This window comes from Pseudorasbora parva, chromosome 7, assembly GCF_024679245.1.
Source record: "Pseudorasbora parva isolate DD20220531a chromosome 7, ASM2467924v1, whole genome shotgun sequence".
Classification (NCBI taxonomy): Eukaryota; Metazoa; Chordata; class Actinopteri; order Cypriniformes; family Gobionidae; genus Pseudorasbora; species Pseudorasbora parva.
Window position 1 is genome coordinate 30,184,397 of NC_090178.1, and position 15,345 is coordinate 30,199,741.

The following is a 15,345-nucleotide window of genomic DNA, read 5'->3' on the forward strand; positions in this document are numbered from 1 at the left end:
TGCTACTGCTAAGGTTTAGTCGCATTCAATAGTCCATAAACCGAATCATGTTCTCATAAACTGTGAGTAAACACACACAAATGTTGACAAGCCACTAAATACAGTACATACCACAGAGACGGACGTCCTGCTTTTGTTCCTTCTCCTGTTCAGTTTATTTTAGCCCCTGGATCTGATTCTGGATCATATCTGTATTAGTTAAATCTGATTGATAGCCATGGTTTATTTAGGTTAGCGTTTTCTTCTCCACCCTTGAGGACGTCACCACTTTGTACGTGCTCGTCATTCTTTAGCTCCGCCCACACGATACGCCTCCAGGCGCTCGTTTTTTTCCCGGAAAGACTCGGTACAGCCTATATTTCTTTTATAAATATAACAACTAAAGACTTTTCGGAGATATGAAGGATGCAATACTACTCTATAGGTACTCAAGATTGACATGAGATTGACTGAAACTGAGTGTTTCACCCCCCCTTTAAGAAACACTCAAACCTGTGTCACATTTCACTATGACCTTAAAATTCTGGTTCTTGAGTTAAACTGTATGCAAGCCAAACTACACAGCGAAATTACACTCTGATTGAACCAGTCCACAGCGCAGTTACAGTAATTAGTGTAATTAAATAGCATTCTGTGGAAAACTTATCTTATATAGAGAGGAATTAGATATAGTATGCTATTACGTTATCATACATTTACATGAGCAGACCGATAGCATTTAAGTCATTGCTTAATATAGTAACTCATCAGGAGCAAAGTCTGGCCTAAGTAAATTCCCCCATGCAGCTTTGATGTGTCTAAAAGCTAACATTACAGTAAATTTTCTTTAACAGAGTAGAAATGGAAGAAGAGGATATGTCTGTCACGATTTACTTGTTAACATCTTGGTTTCTTTACTAGTTGTTGACATAAGTGTAGCTCTAGATGTGAGTGCAGAGATTTTGCAAACACAAGTTACAAATACCCTGGGGGCTGCTCCCCTGTCTTCCAATCCTATGGACACCCCGGCGCAATGCGTGTTTACCATAGTTTCAGCCCAACGCAGTAATTATTTTTATGTCCAGCATCACATTGCTTAAATAGCAAATTTAATTTATCCCTCCTGCCCATCTGTTCACCCATGGGCATGCTGGTCTGAAAACCAGGTGTGTTCAAGCGCATTGTTGGCATGTTGCTATTTTGAGGCAACTGAAATAGACTGTGGCACTGACCAACAAAAACCTGTTCTAAAGTAAATAGCACAGTATTTTTTTGTGTTATTTAAAGGGAGCATTAGTAATATATGCCTATAGGCCTGCTTATTATACACACAGGAATGAAATCAAAATTGAACCTATTTACTTTGTTAGCATATATTACAGGTTCTCCGGGAAAAAATGGCGTGGGGAGGGGGGGGGGGGGGGGGGTGGGGGCTAAATGTGTGTTATTTTGGCATGGTTGCCTGCTAAAATTCGCATCCCTGGGTCTATATATCACATAATTGAGGTTGCAACCCATGGACATAGAAAACAACCCGTCGGAAAACCGCAGACTTAGCAACACAGTGCAGCTGAGTTCTGTTTACGTTTGACAACTAATGTTATGCGTCGGTCCGTTGCTCTGATTGGTTGTAGGTCTATCCAATTGATGTCTTTCCTGGTTCGGTTGAACCACACCCCATAATTACAGCCCAATGGAGCAGTTTCAGACTCATATTATGACTAGAATTGAGTATGATGACATCAGGCTTCCTGCCCTCTATTCATTATTCCGTTTCACTCGGAAATAAGTCACAGCACTGAAGAAAACTCACTAGCTACTTCCGGTTCACTGGGACTTTAAATATTAAAAATAAAAGGATTCCTCTCTGGAGCTCTGGGGTCCGTTCTTCGTACCTTGCTTAATACATCTGAGATGATTTGACAGATCCCAGATCTTTTAATCCTGATAACTGATCTCTGGCTAATTTGGTTCTTCAAACGAATTTATGGATTGGATTAAAATATCTGAATTAAGTTATCTGAGATCACTGCTCGTGCCTGTGTTCCCTGAAGAGGGCAGATGCATCGATACTCGAAACCACGATCGGCAATGCAGCGATTGGCTGGACGTCAAGACAACGTAATGATATCATATAATTAAAAAAGCCACCTGGTAAAAAAACTTGTCAAAGAAAAAAGAAGAAGAAAAAACACAAATTTCTGGACCTTTATAAGGAAACAGACAAACGACCAAACCAACATAAAAGTTAGATAAATTAAATGTGCAGTTTTGATGAACATGATTCCCAATTATTTATTTTCACGATTTTATAATATTTGTACGCACTTTACATTTTTATTTTAATGTTGTAATTTCATTTTTAATTCAATTTGAAGCAGATTTGTTATGTGACAATATGCATTAAAGTTTCTTAACAGTCAAGCTCAAATGATCTGCATCTCTTGCGCTGCCTTAAGCCACTCCCATAATATTCGTCATCACTCAAATTAATGCATGACGCAGATTAACTGCACAATGTGTGTAAACCTCCAATACAACTATAAAGTAATTATTCCATCACAATTCACAAATAAATCTCTCAATCAAGTGACTGTGTCTAAAGTATTATACAGAAATTTTACACAACAGTAACATATTTTCAAATAAACTTTTATATTTATTATTATTTTAAAGTATTATTGCCCCTGGTTCAGTAATGAAGTCTTGTAATAAAGTTTTAGTGGCTGGGACAGATTTTAAGTATCACCTCAAGATGCAATCTAATCCTGTTTACATGAAATAAGCCTGCTCCCGAGCAGGTTTAAGCTAACAGACTTGTTTCTATGACAGCATAGCCCAGGATGAGCTTCGAAGAACCAAACAATCCGAGATCAAGCCAAATCATCAACAGTCAAATCCAGCTGAGTTAGCGACGTACGAAGAACGGGCCCCTGGTGTTCAGACTTATTGCTTACAAATTCCGTCATGTAAATAGTCGATCTGCCATGGCACAAGGGCAACTGACATTTAAAGGGAACAGGAGATGAGACTCCTGGACGCTGATTCCAATAGTTTTGAAAATAAGATTGGAATCATTGTGTGGCTGGGACATGGCTTTTTGTAATCAGGCTCTCAAAATTTGGATTTTGTTTTATCAGCCAATATATTGGTCACCAGCTTTCAAATATAAAGAATTATCGTTTATCGGCCAAAAAATGTAATATCGGTGCATCCCTAAATGTGAAATTAGATTTATTGTTTAATGTACCTACCAGTTATCGGCTTTGAAATATGAAGAATTATTGGTTATCATACCGGCCACAATTTTCACATTGATGCATACCTAGTAAATATGTCGCAAAAAACTACATATTAAGATAATTGCTGTTGAGGAAACTTTGAGGAGAAGTTTCTTTTAATTTTCTCAATTACATTTTCAAAGTCTTAATGGACTTTGATGTGCATAATGATGTTGTCACACTGTTGACACTTGTTTTTCTGCATTTATTTAACATGAGAAATTAACTTCATACAATTTATTAAATTATTTATTCTTTGTTTTATTTCTCAGAATTCTGTATAACAAAACATTCAGTGACATAATTAAAATAACATTAGATGTTAAACAATAGAAACTTAAATATTGCTCAATATTTCTCATTAAGACGATTGTGATCATTACAGTAGAATTTTACAAACAATTTGTAATTGTTACAACTGTTACAATTTTGTTTGTAACGACCATACAGTGACAAAAATAAGCAAGAGATTTACTCTTATTAAAAAATGCTCTTTGGACCCTTCTAATTTAACTAGTGCTACAACTGCTTAGTTCTCCTCTCATTTCTAAAGCATCATTCCCTTTTACACAACTACTTCATCAGGAGTAGTTTAAATACAGCGCACTTTAAAACAAAAATAAATAGCTGGTATTTAAAACAAATCATACGGTCTAGAACATAATGTGCCAATTATTATTTTAAAACAAGTAAATTAAGCTATTACATTCAAGGCATGAATTTGCATGTGCTTGTTAGTGTAAAAACAATTAAGATATTTCTGTTACTTTGGTCATTTTTTAATAAAATTTATAAGAGCTTTGTTTTTTACCATATATTAATATAATCATTGTCCTAATTAAAACTACACTATACTGTTCCCTACCTTCACCTCAGGACTGTTCTGAAAGTTTGCTGGGAAAGCTTTCTGGCCAGTAGCGAACTAGCTTTTCTTGGAGGCATTCAGCTTCTTTTTGATGTAATGTCCAACCAGGGACTGAGGGCGCTGCTGGTAGTTATTCAGGACGTCATGAGAGCTGGTCAGCTGGTCTCCTTTTAGTCTGTCCAGTAGTGCTACACACACAACCGCAGCTGAAAATAAAGGGGGGGGAAATCCTTCGTATATCACATCTCAACTCATCCGCAATACACAACATTAGTAGGCCTAAAGAGTTAGTTCACCCAAAAATGAAAATTGTCAAATAATTTACTCGCCCTCAAGCCATCCAAGGCCTATACCTAGGACTGTCTTCTTTCGCCAAACACAATCTGAGTTATATTAAAAAATGTCCTGGCTCTTCAGAGATTTATAATGGGAGGGAATGGTACCTTTTTTGAAGCCAAAAAAAGCGCATCCATCCATCATAAAAGTATTCCATATGGCTCCAGGGTGTTAATGAAGACCTTCTGAAGCGAAGAAATTTGTTATTGTAAGAAAAATATCCCTATTTATAACTTTATAAACTATAAATCACTGGCTTCCAATAACGGTCGTATGTGAGTCTAGTTCCGGCTGAGGAGTGACCTCTGAGCTGAAGCATGACGTAGGACATAGGTGTAGCATAAGCTTAGGTTAAAGTTACTCTCAGCGGTCCTTGACCAATGAAAGCTGCGATAGAGTCCAAACCTTCTGCCGTCAGTCTGAAGGTCTGGCTATGCGAAGACTAGGTGAAAGTGGACGGCTCTTGCGGTTCAAACAAATAGGGCTGGGCAACAAACTCAAACTCCTCACTGCAAAAATATGCTTTTCTTACCTAGTATTTTTGTCTTATAGTCCAAACATCAAAAAATTATTAAAACAAGAAGTATTTACTAGACAAGCAAAGGTAATTGTCTTGTTTTGGGAAAAAATAACTCTAAAAATTACGAGAGTTTTTGCTTAAAATAAGCAAAATAATCTGCCAATGGGGTAAGAAACGTAATCTTAATTCAAACAGAAAACAAGATTATTTTGCTTACCCCATTAGCAGATTATTTATCTTACAGTGCCTTGCGAAAGTATTCGGCCCCCTTGAACTTTGTGACCTTTCGCCACATTTCAGGCTTCAAACATAATGATATGAAACTGTAATTTTTTGTGAATAATCAACAACAAGTGGGACACAATCATGAAGTGGAAACAAAATTATTGGATATTTCAAACTTTTTTAACAAATCAAAAAATGAAAAATTGGGCGTGCAAAATTATACGGCCTCCTTAAGTTAATACTTTGTAGCGCCACCTTTTGCTGCGATTACAGCTGTAAGTCGCTTGGGGTATGTCTCTATCAGTTTTGCACATCGAGAGACTGAAATTTTTGCCCATTTCTCCTTGCAGAACAGCTCGAGGTCAGTGAGGTTGGATGGAGAGTGTTTGTGAACAACAGTTTTCAGTTCTTTCCACAGATTCTCGATTGGATTCAGGACTGGACTTTGACTTGGACATTCTAACACCTGGATATGTTTATTTTTTAACCATTCCATGAGGCATTTTGGATTTTGGATTTATGTTTTGGATCATTGTCTTGTTGGAAGACAAATCTCCGTCCCAGTCTCAGGTCTTTTGCAGACTTCATCAGGTTTTCTTCCAGAATGGTCCTGTATTTGGCTACATCCATCTTCCCATCAATTTTAACCATCTTCCCTGTCGCTGCTGAAGAAAAGCAGGCCCAAACCATGATGCTGCCACCACCATGTTTGACAGTGGGGATGGTGTGTTCAGAGTGATGAGCTGTGTTGCTTTTACACCAAACATAACGTTTTGCATTGTTGCCAAAAAGTTCCATTTTGGTTTCATCTGATCAGAGCTTCTTCTTCCACATGTATGGTGTGTCTCCCAGGTGGCTTGTGGCAAACTTTAAACAACACTTTTTATGGATATCTTTAAGAAATGGTTTTCTTCTTGCCACTCTTCCATAAAGGCCAGATTTGTGCAGTATACGACTGATTGTTGTCCTTTGGACAGAGTCTCCTACCTCAGCTGTAGATCTCTGCAGTTCATCCAGAGTGATCATGGGCCTCTTGGCTGCATCTCTGATCAGTCTTCTCCTTGTATGAGCTGAAAGTTTAGAGGGACGGCCAGGTCTTGGTAGATTTGCAGTGGTCCATTTCAATATTATCGCTATCACAATGCTCCTTGAGATGTTTAAAGCTTGGGAAATCTTTTTGTATCCAAATCCGGCTTTAAACTTCTCCACAACAGTATCTCGGACCTGCCTGGTGTGTTCTGTGGGCGGCAGTGGTTCAGTGGTTCATGTAGGTTGTCTACAAACCGGAAGGTTGGTGGTTCGATCCCCGGTTCCACCTGACCAAGTGTCGAGGTGTCCATGAGCAAGACACCTTACCCCACCTTGCATGGCAGACACCGCCGTCGGTGTATGAATGAATGTATGAATGGGTGAATGTGAGAATATGTAAAGCGCTTTGGATGGCCATAGGGTCTGTTGAAAGCGCTATATAAATGCAGTCCATTTATTTCTTGTTCTTCATGATGCTCTTTGCGCTTTAAACTGACCTCTGAGACTATCACAGTGCAGGTGCATTTATACAGAGACTTGATTACACACAGGTGGATTCTATTTATCATCATTAGTCATTTAGGTCAACATTGGATCATTCAGAGATCCTCACTGAACTTCTGGAGAGAGTTTGCTGCACTGAAAGTAAAGGGGCCGAAAAATTTTGCACGCCCAATTTTTCAGTTTTTGATTTGTTAAAAAAGTTTGAAATATCCAATAAATTTCATTCCACTTCATGATTGTGTCCCACTTGTTGTTGATTCTTCATAAAAAATACAGTTTTATATCTTTATGTTTGAAGCCTGAAATGTGGCAAAAGGTCGCAAAGTTCAAGGAGGCCGAATACTTTCGCAAGGCACTGTATTTTAAGCAAAAAACTCTTAATTTTGACTTTTTTCCCAAAACACAACAATAATTTTTACTTTTCTAGTAAATGTTTCTTAATGTAAGAATAGTTTTGATATTTTGCCTAGAAACAGACTAGAAACTAGACAAACTAGAAACAGACTAGAAGACAAAAATACTAAGTAAGAAACAAGGTTATTTTCGTAAACGAAAACTGAAACTAAGACTAAAACTATTGGTCAAAAAACATTTTCGTAAACTGAAATAAAATTTAAAAATCTGAATAAATAAAAAACTAAAACTAAACGAAACTAACTACTCTTACTAAAAAACTAACTGAAATAAAATAATAATTAGCAAAAATAAATATTCGTTTTCGTTGTTAATAAGCTCTCTTTAATGTGGTGGAAAATCTGACTGTGGCAGCTGAGGGAGTGTCTATTGCGCTACTGCGCGTCAAGTGATCTGAGGAGATTAACCGCTGTCCTGACGGACGCGTGCAGACAGGCAACACATCGCCAGTCCTAAACGGGAGTTCACAAAGAATCAATGCGTCCGTGGCAGTGAAAGGGGAAATAACACAAGGTAATGAGATGCACGTTGAACTTCTTTTAACTTAAGCTCACTGTTTTAGAATGCCGTTTCTTACGTGACGAGAGACGCAGGCGCAAAAGTCAGCAACTATATTAGCAAATAACGTTACTAGCCTACTGTGCGTTTGAGATTTCATGTTTGCATAATATTGACAGGCTCAAAGGTGTTATCATAATCATTTACTAATAATAATATTATTATCTGTGTGGAGACATTTCCCCACAAAGTAGGGAATGCCAGGACACACACACACACAGGTTTGTTTCACTATATAAGTGAGGACATTGCATGGACTTCCATTGATTTTATATCAGGTTAATGATATTTTATATCTCCTAACCCAATCCCTATCCCTAAACCTACCCATCCCAAGAACGTGCAAAACAATAGATTTAAATAAAAACATGTTTTGGCCGATTTATAAGCCTTTTTAACTAGTGAGGACCAGTCAAATGTCCTCACTAGTCAGTTATCATAATATTTTACTAGATAAGTGAGGACATTGGTCCCCTTTACAATTATAGCACAACAAACACACACACACACACACACACGTCTGGTGCGCTATCTTTGTGGGGACTTGCCATATAGACGGTTTTTATACCAAACAAACCATATATTCTATCCCCCTACACTGCCCCTTCCCCTAAACCTACCCATCACAGGAAACTTTCTACATTTTTACATTTTCAAAAGAACTCATTCTGTATGATTTATAAGCTTTTGTACCCATGGGGACCTCAATTTAGGTCCCTACGGTGACACGAGTCCCTATGAGTCTGTGTGCATTCAGTTTGAAGTCCTCACCAGGCTAGAAAAACATGTACACACACACACACACACACACACACACACACACACACACACACACACACACACACACACACACACACACACACACACACACACACACACACACACACACACACACAGAGCAAAACAGTGTGTAGACACTGCTAGCCTACATTGTACTACTGAAGAAATTAAAATAAGCTTTTAATTGTTTAACAATATTTCATCTGTTATGAGTGAGTTTGTCTGGAATTTATAATTTTTACTTTTATATTTTACATTGCATCTATTTTGTTCTTTAAGATAGATCCTGTATAGGTCATAGTTTGACTCAAGCTTTTTTGCTCAAAGGTGAAGACCCAACTTTATGCATGTTTTGTAAGACCGCCCTGGGTTTAAACAATAATGCTCGTTTATCAAGTTATTTCACTTAAGGATGTTTAGTAAGATTAAACTCTGATCTGTTAATTAAACTTTGCTGAAATTAAAAACCTTGATTTGGTCTCTACACTTCATTATGGTAACTCTGCTAAACTATAATTACTAAAACTAAAACTGAAACTAAATAAATAAAAACTAAATAGAAATGTATTTGCAAAATAAAAACTAAACTAAAACTAGCAAAACCATTTGTAAAACTAACTAAAACTAAACTGAAATTTGTAGCAAAATTGAAAACGATAATAAAATAAAAACTAATTTAAAAAAGCAAAACTATAATAACCTTGGTAAGAAAAGCATTTTTTGCAGTGCATCGACATTTCTTTTTATTTAAATTTTCGTTTAGACCAGTTTTCAGTTTCAGACCAATTTGAGACCAGTGTTCGTCAATACATCACGCATTGGTCACTCTTCCACCGGAACTCGACTCGCGTATGGCCTTTATGGGAAGCCAGTGATTATAGTTTACAGTGATTATAGTTTAAGTTATAAATATGGATATTTTTCTTACAAAAACACATTGCTTCGCTTTAGAAGGCCTTTATGAATGAATTAGAAATTATTTTATGATGAATGGATGCACTTTTTGGGCTTAACAAAAAAGGTACCATTCACTCCCATTATAAGCTTGGAAGCTATATATTTCTTATTATAACTCCAGTTGTGTTTGGCTGAAAGAAGAAAGCAATATACATCTAGGGTGGCTCAAGGGTGAATACATTATGGGATCATTTAAATTTTTCGGCTGAACTAACCCTTTAATGTCTAACCATTTAAAGAGGTCAATCCCAAGTCAGCTCAAACAGACTAACTGCAATAAAAGATCATAAACCTCTAGCACCCATTTCAAATGCATAAACGGCCATTTGTATGAACAACCAACTGAATTACACACACTTATGCAAGTATTACTCATTAACTTGACGTAGATAGATATGACGTGTTAAAAAAATGACATACCTCGAAGATTGCTCAGTTTGCACATGGCCGCAAACACAGATGACTCCATCTCTATGTTACGAACCCCAGCTGCATAGGCTTCAGCAAGATAGTTCTGTTTATCTTCTTCACTGTAAGAGCAGAAAGCCCCATCCAGCCGTGCTTGACCTGTACAAATACAGTGCTTTCAAATACAGAAAACTCTGTGCAAAAAGATTATAGCATACTATTATTCTTAAGAGTGTATTTAAAAAGATGTCTACCTTCATAGAAGTCAAGGGTGCACATGGTGTTACCAATGACAGTCTCAAACTCTGCAAGTTCTTTGCCACACTGAAGCAGCTCCTCTGCAAGTTCCCCATCGAGCTCTGTGCACCTGACCACTGGTTTACCCAGGATGATCTGCTCAAGTCGAGGCTGAAACACAGAATCCACCGACTGTTTGGTAATCACCACAGTCCCTGGCTTTAACCCTGACAAAAGACAGACAGGAAAACAGCACCAAGGCAACTCTGAGATGCAGGAAATGATTCACAAAAAACATGTGGTTTACAACACCAGGGTGAGTGTGCGGTTAGACCTGATTTTGAAAGCATGGGAACACCCGTTTTTGATTAAGCAATTCAATTGTAAAAGCAGTGTACCTATTCCACCTGATGTTCCGATGCGCACCACGGTGACATCAGTGCAGCGGGCATGGTACAGGAGCTTGATAAGCTCATGCAACATTATAGAGATTGATGGGATGCCCATGCCATGCTAGAACACAGAGAATATTCAAGGTTCATATTCAGACAAACTTTATTTTCAATGACGTGAGCTTGATCTAAATTAAAATACGATCTGAATGAACGGGATGGTGTAAACCTGAAATAACCAGTCAACAGGAGGGGAAAAAAGAAGATTTTTTTTTATTTCTCAGTCAGATCTTGTGTATGCTCATTCTGATTAAAATTAGTGCATATAAACATACTTAGTTTGACAATCCTTCAGAAATCATTCTTATATGATGATTTGGTGTTACAAATCATCTGTGATGATCCTTACTATCATCACAGATGAAAACATCTTAACATTTTTGTGGAAACTGTGATTGTTTTTTTGGTTTTCAGGATTCTTTGATGAATAGTAAAGAACAGCATTTATAAGAAATAGAAAACATTTTTAAGACCTTCGTTCATCATCAGAACACAAATGAAGATAATTTTGATGAAATCTGACAGCTTTCTGTCCCTCCATAGACTGCTAAGCAACTTACGCATTGATGCTTCAAATAGTACTCATTTTCTGAAGAGACTTGACAGCTTTATAAGATGAACAGATTTCATTTCGGCTTTTATTTACATATTAAAACTGGCAAACATAAACAGAAGCTAAAACCGAACCTGCTTGATTTGCGAGAACAACCCTCATTGGTTCTTGAGAAAGCTCAAATGTGCTGCGTAAAACACGAGAATGAACATTGGTTCTCGCACATCAAGCAAACATGCTTGAGCTTCCGTTTATCATAACTGAGGTGTGCGTTGATGAATGTTTGTATGTGGATCTGTTCGTCATATAAGTGACTGTGTCTCCTCAGAGAATTTAGACTAAATCGCTCAATTTCATATGTATTCTTTTTACGATCTCTTTATGAACTTTTTGAAGTGTCATAGTGGTAGTTGCGCAGCTGTCAATGGAAGGACAGAAAGCTCTCAGATTTCATCAATAAGATTTTCATTTGTGTTCCAAAGATGAACAAAAGTCTTACGGTTTTAGAACAACATGAGGGTGAGTAATTAATGATAGAATTTTATTTTTAGGTGAACTATCCCTTTAACGCATCCTTGCTGAATAATAAATACAAATCTTATTGACCCCAAACTTTTGGAATAGTACTGTACATATTCACTCACACTGACAGACAGCACAGGTCCAATTTTGTACATGGCGTAGCGATCGGTTCCTGCACATATATTTGGATATTCTGCATTGGGGTCTGAAAGCCCCAGTTCTTTGGCAATGTATTCAGTGAAAGACTTCATCCTCCATGCACTTCCCCCTACGCACACAAACTGAGACAAAAAGTACAACCAAGTGAGTTAGAAAGACCAAGATAATTATGAAGGAGTCATGTTTTAGTGTGAAATGTTAGTGAATTAAAATTTACTTTGACATCTCCAAACATCGCTGCTAAGTCGTGAGTGGATGTTCCCAGGTTAAAATGGTAAAGGATGTCATCTTTCATGGAGTCTAAATGGGGATTGTTCACATATATTGACCTATTCAGGGAAAATACAAGTTTGATAGTCATATGACACCCACCGCATAGCTGTTGGTTATTCTCCCTTGTGTTACGATAACTGTTAATGTAACACTTTAACAACACACTATAACGTAATAACAGTCAGTCAGGACTATGTGACCCAGGGGTCGTGAGAAGGACGCTGTAAGGAAAATCATTTCCGTTTAGTATCGCTTATCATATAACGTTAACTGAATTAAACTTTTTCTTAGGGAACAACATTTGTCATTTATCCAGTGCGCTATACGATGCTTTTAAGTTGTGTTACAAATATGAAATCTTTACATAAATCACTGAATGACATATCAAACAATAATTAAATGCACTTATAATAGAGAATGAGGTAATAAATAAATGAATACAATATCATGTTCTTTTCATTCGTACCTATCGCATGCCCCATTCTCCTCTTCGTCCAGCGGCATTTTCAGTTTCCTTCTGAGATGGAGATATCAGCGTAAAATCGCCTGGTCTAACAACTAAATGTATGCAGAATACTTTATCGGACAATAAAATGGATTAACGTTAAACAGCATTCCAAAAAGAAATACGCCTCTCAATGAAGCTCGTTCGTTACGTTACCGTGAAATGTTTATAACGCCTCTTGATTCAGTGTCCGGTCGGCCAGCAAGGTCACTTCATAAAATACCGTCAGTTTCTGTCAGTTGCTGTAAAACATCCGGCTAACTATGCCGGTGTACGTGACGGCACCGCTTGACAAGAATAGTGTTTTTTTTTTCCCTCCAAACCCCGCCTCCTGCGGCAGGATGAGCTAGCTGAAGCAGCGGATTGGATAGTTTAGAAGTCCTTCATAGCAACGATCGGGATAAGGGAGGGGACTCATTTCCATGGGCTGGTTACTGACGTCATAAATAACTTATGGCTACTTTTTCATTCATGAACACTGTCGTAATTGCTTAAATAACCTGAAATCACATTATTTTTTTTTATTTATTTATTTATTTATTTATTTAGATAGATAGATAGATAGATAGATAGATAGATAGATAGATAGATAGATAGATAGATAGATAGATAGATAGATAGATAGATAGATAGATAGATAGATAGATAGATAGATAGATAGATAGATAGATAGATAGATAGATAGATAGATAGATAGATAGATAGATAGATAGATAGATAGATCATTTGTTATTAAATGGTCATGGATCACAAGATATTACAGGGCATAATATATTTAGCTGAAAAATCATTATTTCTTTTTGTCCAATGTCGTTTATTTCTCCACAGCTTCATCCCCGTGCAATCAAAATATTTAATTTAACTTTTCTTTTGGTAATTTTTCATTTAATTTATCTATTAAAGCCCATAATAATCATTCAATTGTTTAAAAATAACTTTTATACTATAAGGTCTATAAATCTTGCTTCAATTCTGTTACTGTATCATACTGTGCCTTTAAAATGGTAGAATCATCTCTCACAACCATGTAAGATACAGGAAATTATGTCACTTTCCCTCACTGATAAGTTCTGAAGCTCTGAAATGTATGTTTTCTCTCTGAGAAAATATTTTCATCTAAAAAGTTCTTACACAAAGAGTTGTTCTGTAAAAACAAATATCGATAACAATATCAAAAGGAAAACATAATTCATCACTGATCACACAGTTGGTTGTTTAAAAGTTTGGCCCCCTTTATATGAGGTGACCTTGACTGCTATGTACTTACATAAATAAATATGTACTTATTGTGTCCGTTTTGCATTGCAAAACACTTTTGCTAACATTGAGGTGGGATATGGGTAAAGTCAGGGACAGGTGTGGTGGTATGGGTCAGTTTAAGAGTAAAGTTAGGGACAGGTGTGGTGGTATGGGTCAGTTTAAGAGTAAAGTTAGGGACAGATGTGGTGGTATGGGTCAGTTTAAGAGTAAAGTTAGGGACAGGTGTGGTGGTATGGGTAAGTTTAAGGGTAAAGTTAGGGACAGGTGTGGTGGTATGGGTCAGTTTAAGGGTAAAGTTAGGGACAGGTGTAGTGGTATGGGTCAGTTTAAGGGTAAAGTTAGGGACAGGTGTAGTGGTATGGGCCAGTTTAAGGGTAAAGTTAGGGACAGATGTGGTGGTATGGGTCAGTTTAAGAGTAAAGTTAGGGACAGGTGTGGTGGTATGGGTCAGTTTAAGAGTAAAGTTAGGGACAGGTGTGGTGGTATGGGTCAGTTTAAGAGTAAAGTTAGGGACAGGTGTGGTGGTATGGGTCAGTTTAAGAGTAAAGTTAGGGACAGGTGTGGTGGTATGGGTAAGTTTAAGGGTAAAGTTAGGGACAGGTGTGGTGGTATGGGTCAGTTTAAGGGTAAAGTTAGGGACAGGTGTGGTGGTATGGGTCAGTTTAAGAGTAAAGTTAGGGACAGGTGTGTTGGTATGGGTCAGTTTAAGGGTAAAGTTAGGGACAGATGTGGTGGTATGGGTCAGTTTAAGAGTAAAGTTAGAGACAGGTGTGGTGGTATGGGTCAGTTTAAGAGTAAAGTTAGGGACAGGTGTGGTGGTATGGGTAAGTTTAAGAGTAAAGTTAAAGACAGGTGTGGTGGTATGGGTCAGTTTAAGGGTAAAGTTAGGGACAGATGTGGTGGTATGGGTCAGTTTAAGAGTAAAGTTAGAGACAGGTGTGGTGGTATGGGTCAGTTTAAGAGTAAAGTTAGGGACAGGTGTGGTGGTATGGGTCAGTTTAAGAGTAAAGTTAGGGACAGGTGTGTTGGTATGGGTCAGTTTAAGGGTAAAGTTAGAGACAGGTGTGGTGGTATGGGTAAGTTTAAGAGTAAAGTTGGAGACAGGTGTGGTGGTATGGGTAAGTTTAAGGGTAGAGTTAGGGACAGGTGTGGTGGTATGGGTCAGTTTAAGGGTAAAGTGAGAGACAGGTGTGGTAGTATGGGTAAGTTTAAGGGTAAAGTTAGACACAGGTGTGGTGGTATGGGTAAGTTTATGGGTAAAGTTAGACACAGGTGTGGTGGTATGGGTCAGTTTAAGGGTAAAGTTAGGGACAGGTGTGGTGGTATGGGTCAGTTTAAGGGTAAAGTTAGGGACAGGTGTGGTGGTATGGGTCAGTTTAAGGGTAAAGTTAGAGACAGGTGTGGTGGTATGGGTCAGTTTAAGGGTAAAATTAGGGACAGGTGTGGTGGTATGGGTCAGTTTAAGGGTAAAGTTAGGGCCAGATGTGGTGGTATGGGTCAGTTTAAGAGTAAAGTTAGAGACAGGTGT

At 37.6% G+C, this 15,345-nt stretch overlaps 1 protein-coding gene across 4 annotated transcripts; it reads right to left on the reverse strand.

Moving 5' to 3' along the window:
• Positions 1-3,528: 3,528 nt before the first annotated feature.
• Positions 3,529-12,874, reverse strand: upp1 (uridine phosphorylase 1). Of its 4 annotated transcripts, none has more exons than XM_067449731.1 (8): positions 12,714-12,874; positions 12,519-12,569; positions 11,997-12,108; positions 11,743-11,901; positions 10,492-10,606; positions 10,111-10,320; positions 9,869-10,015; positions 3,529-4,331 (listed from the first exon to the last, which is right to left on the reverse strand). In XM_067449731.1, the coding sequence occupies exons 2-8, from the start codon at positions 12,554-12,556 to the stop codon at positions 4,183-4,185; spliced, it is 930 nt and encodes a 309-aa protein (XP_067305832.1). In that variant the 5' UTR covers positions 12,557-12,569; positions 12,714-12,874; the 3' UTR covers positions 3,529-4,182. The 4 variants fall into 4 exon arrangements, with proteins under 4 accessions (XP_067305832.1, XP_067305830.1, XP_067305831.1 ...); XM_067449729.1 differs by having other exon boundaries at positions 12,519-12,610; XM_067449730.1 differs by having other exon boundaries at positions 12,519-12,628.
• Between the last annotated feature and the right edge of the window lie 2,471 nt (positions 12,875-15,345).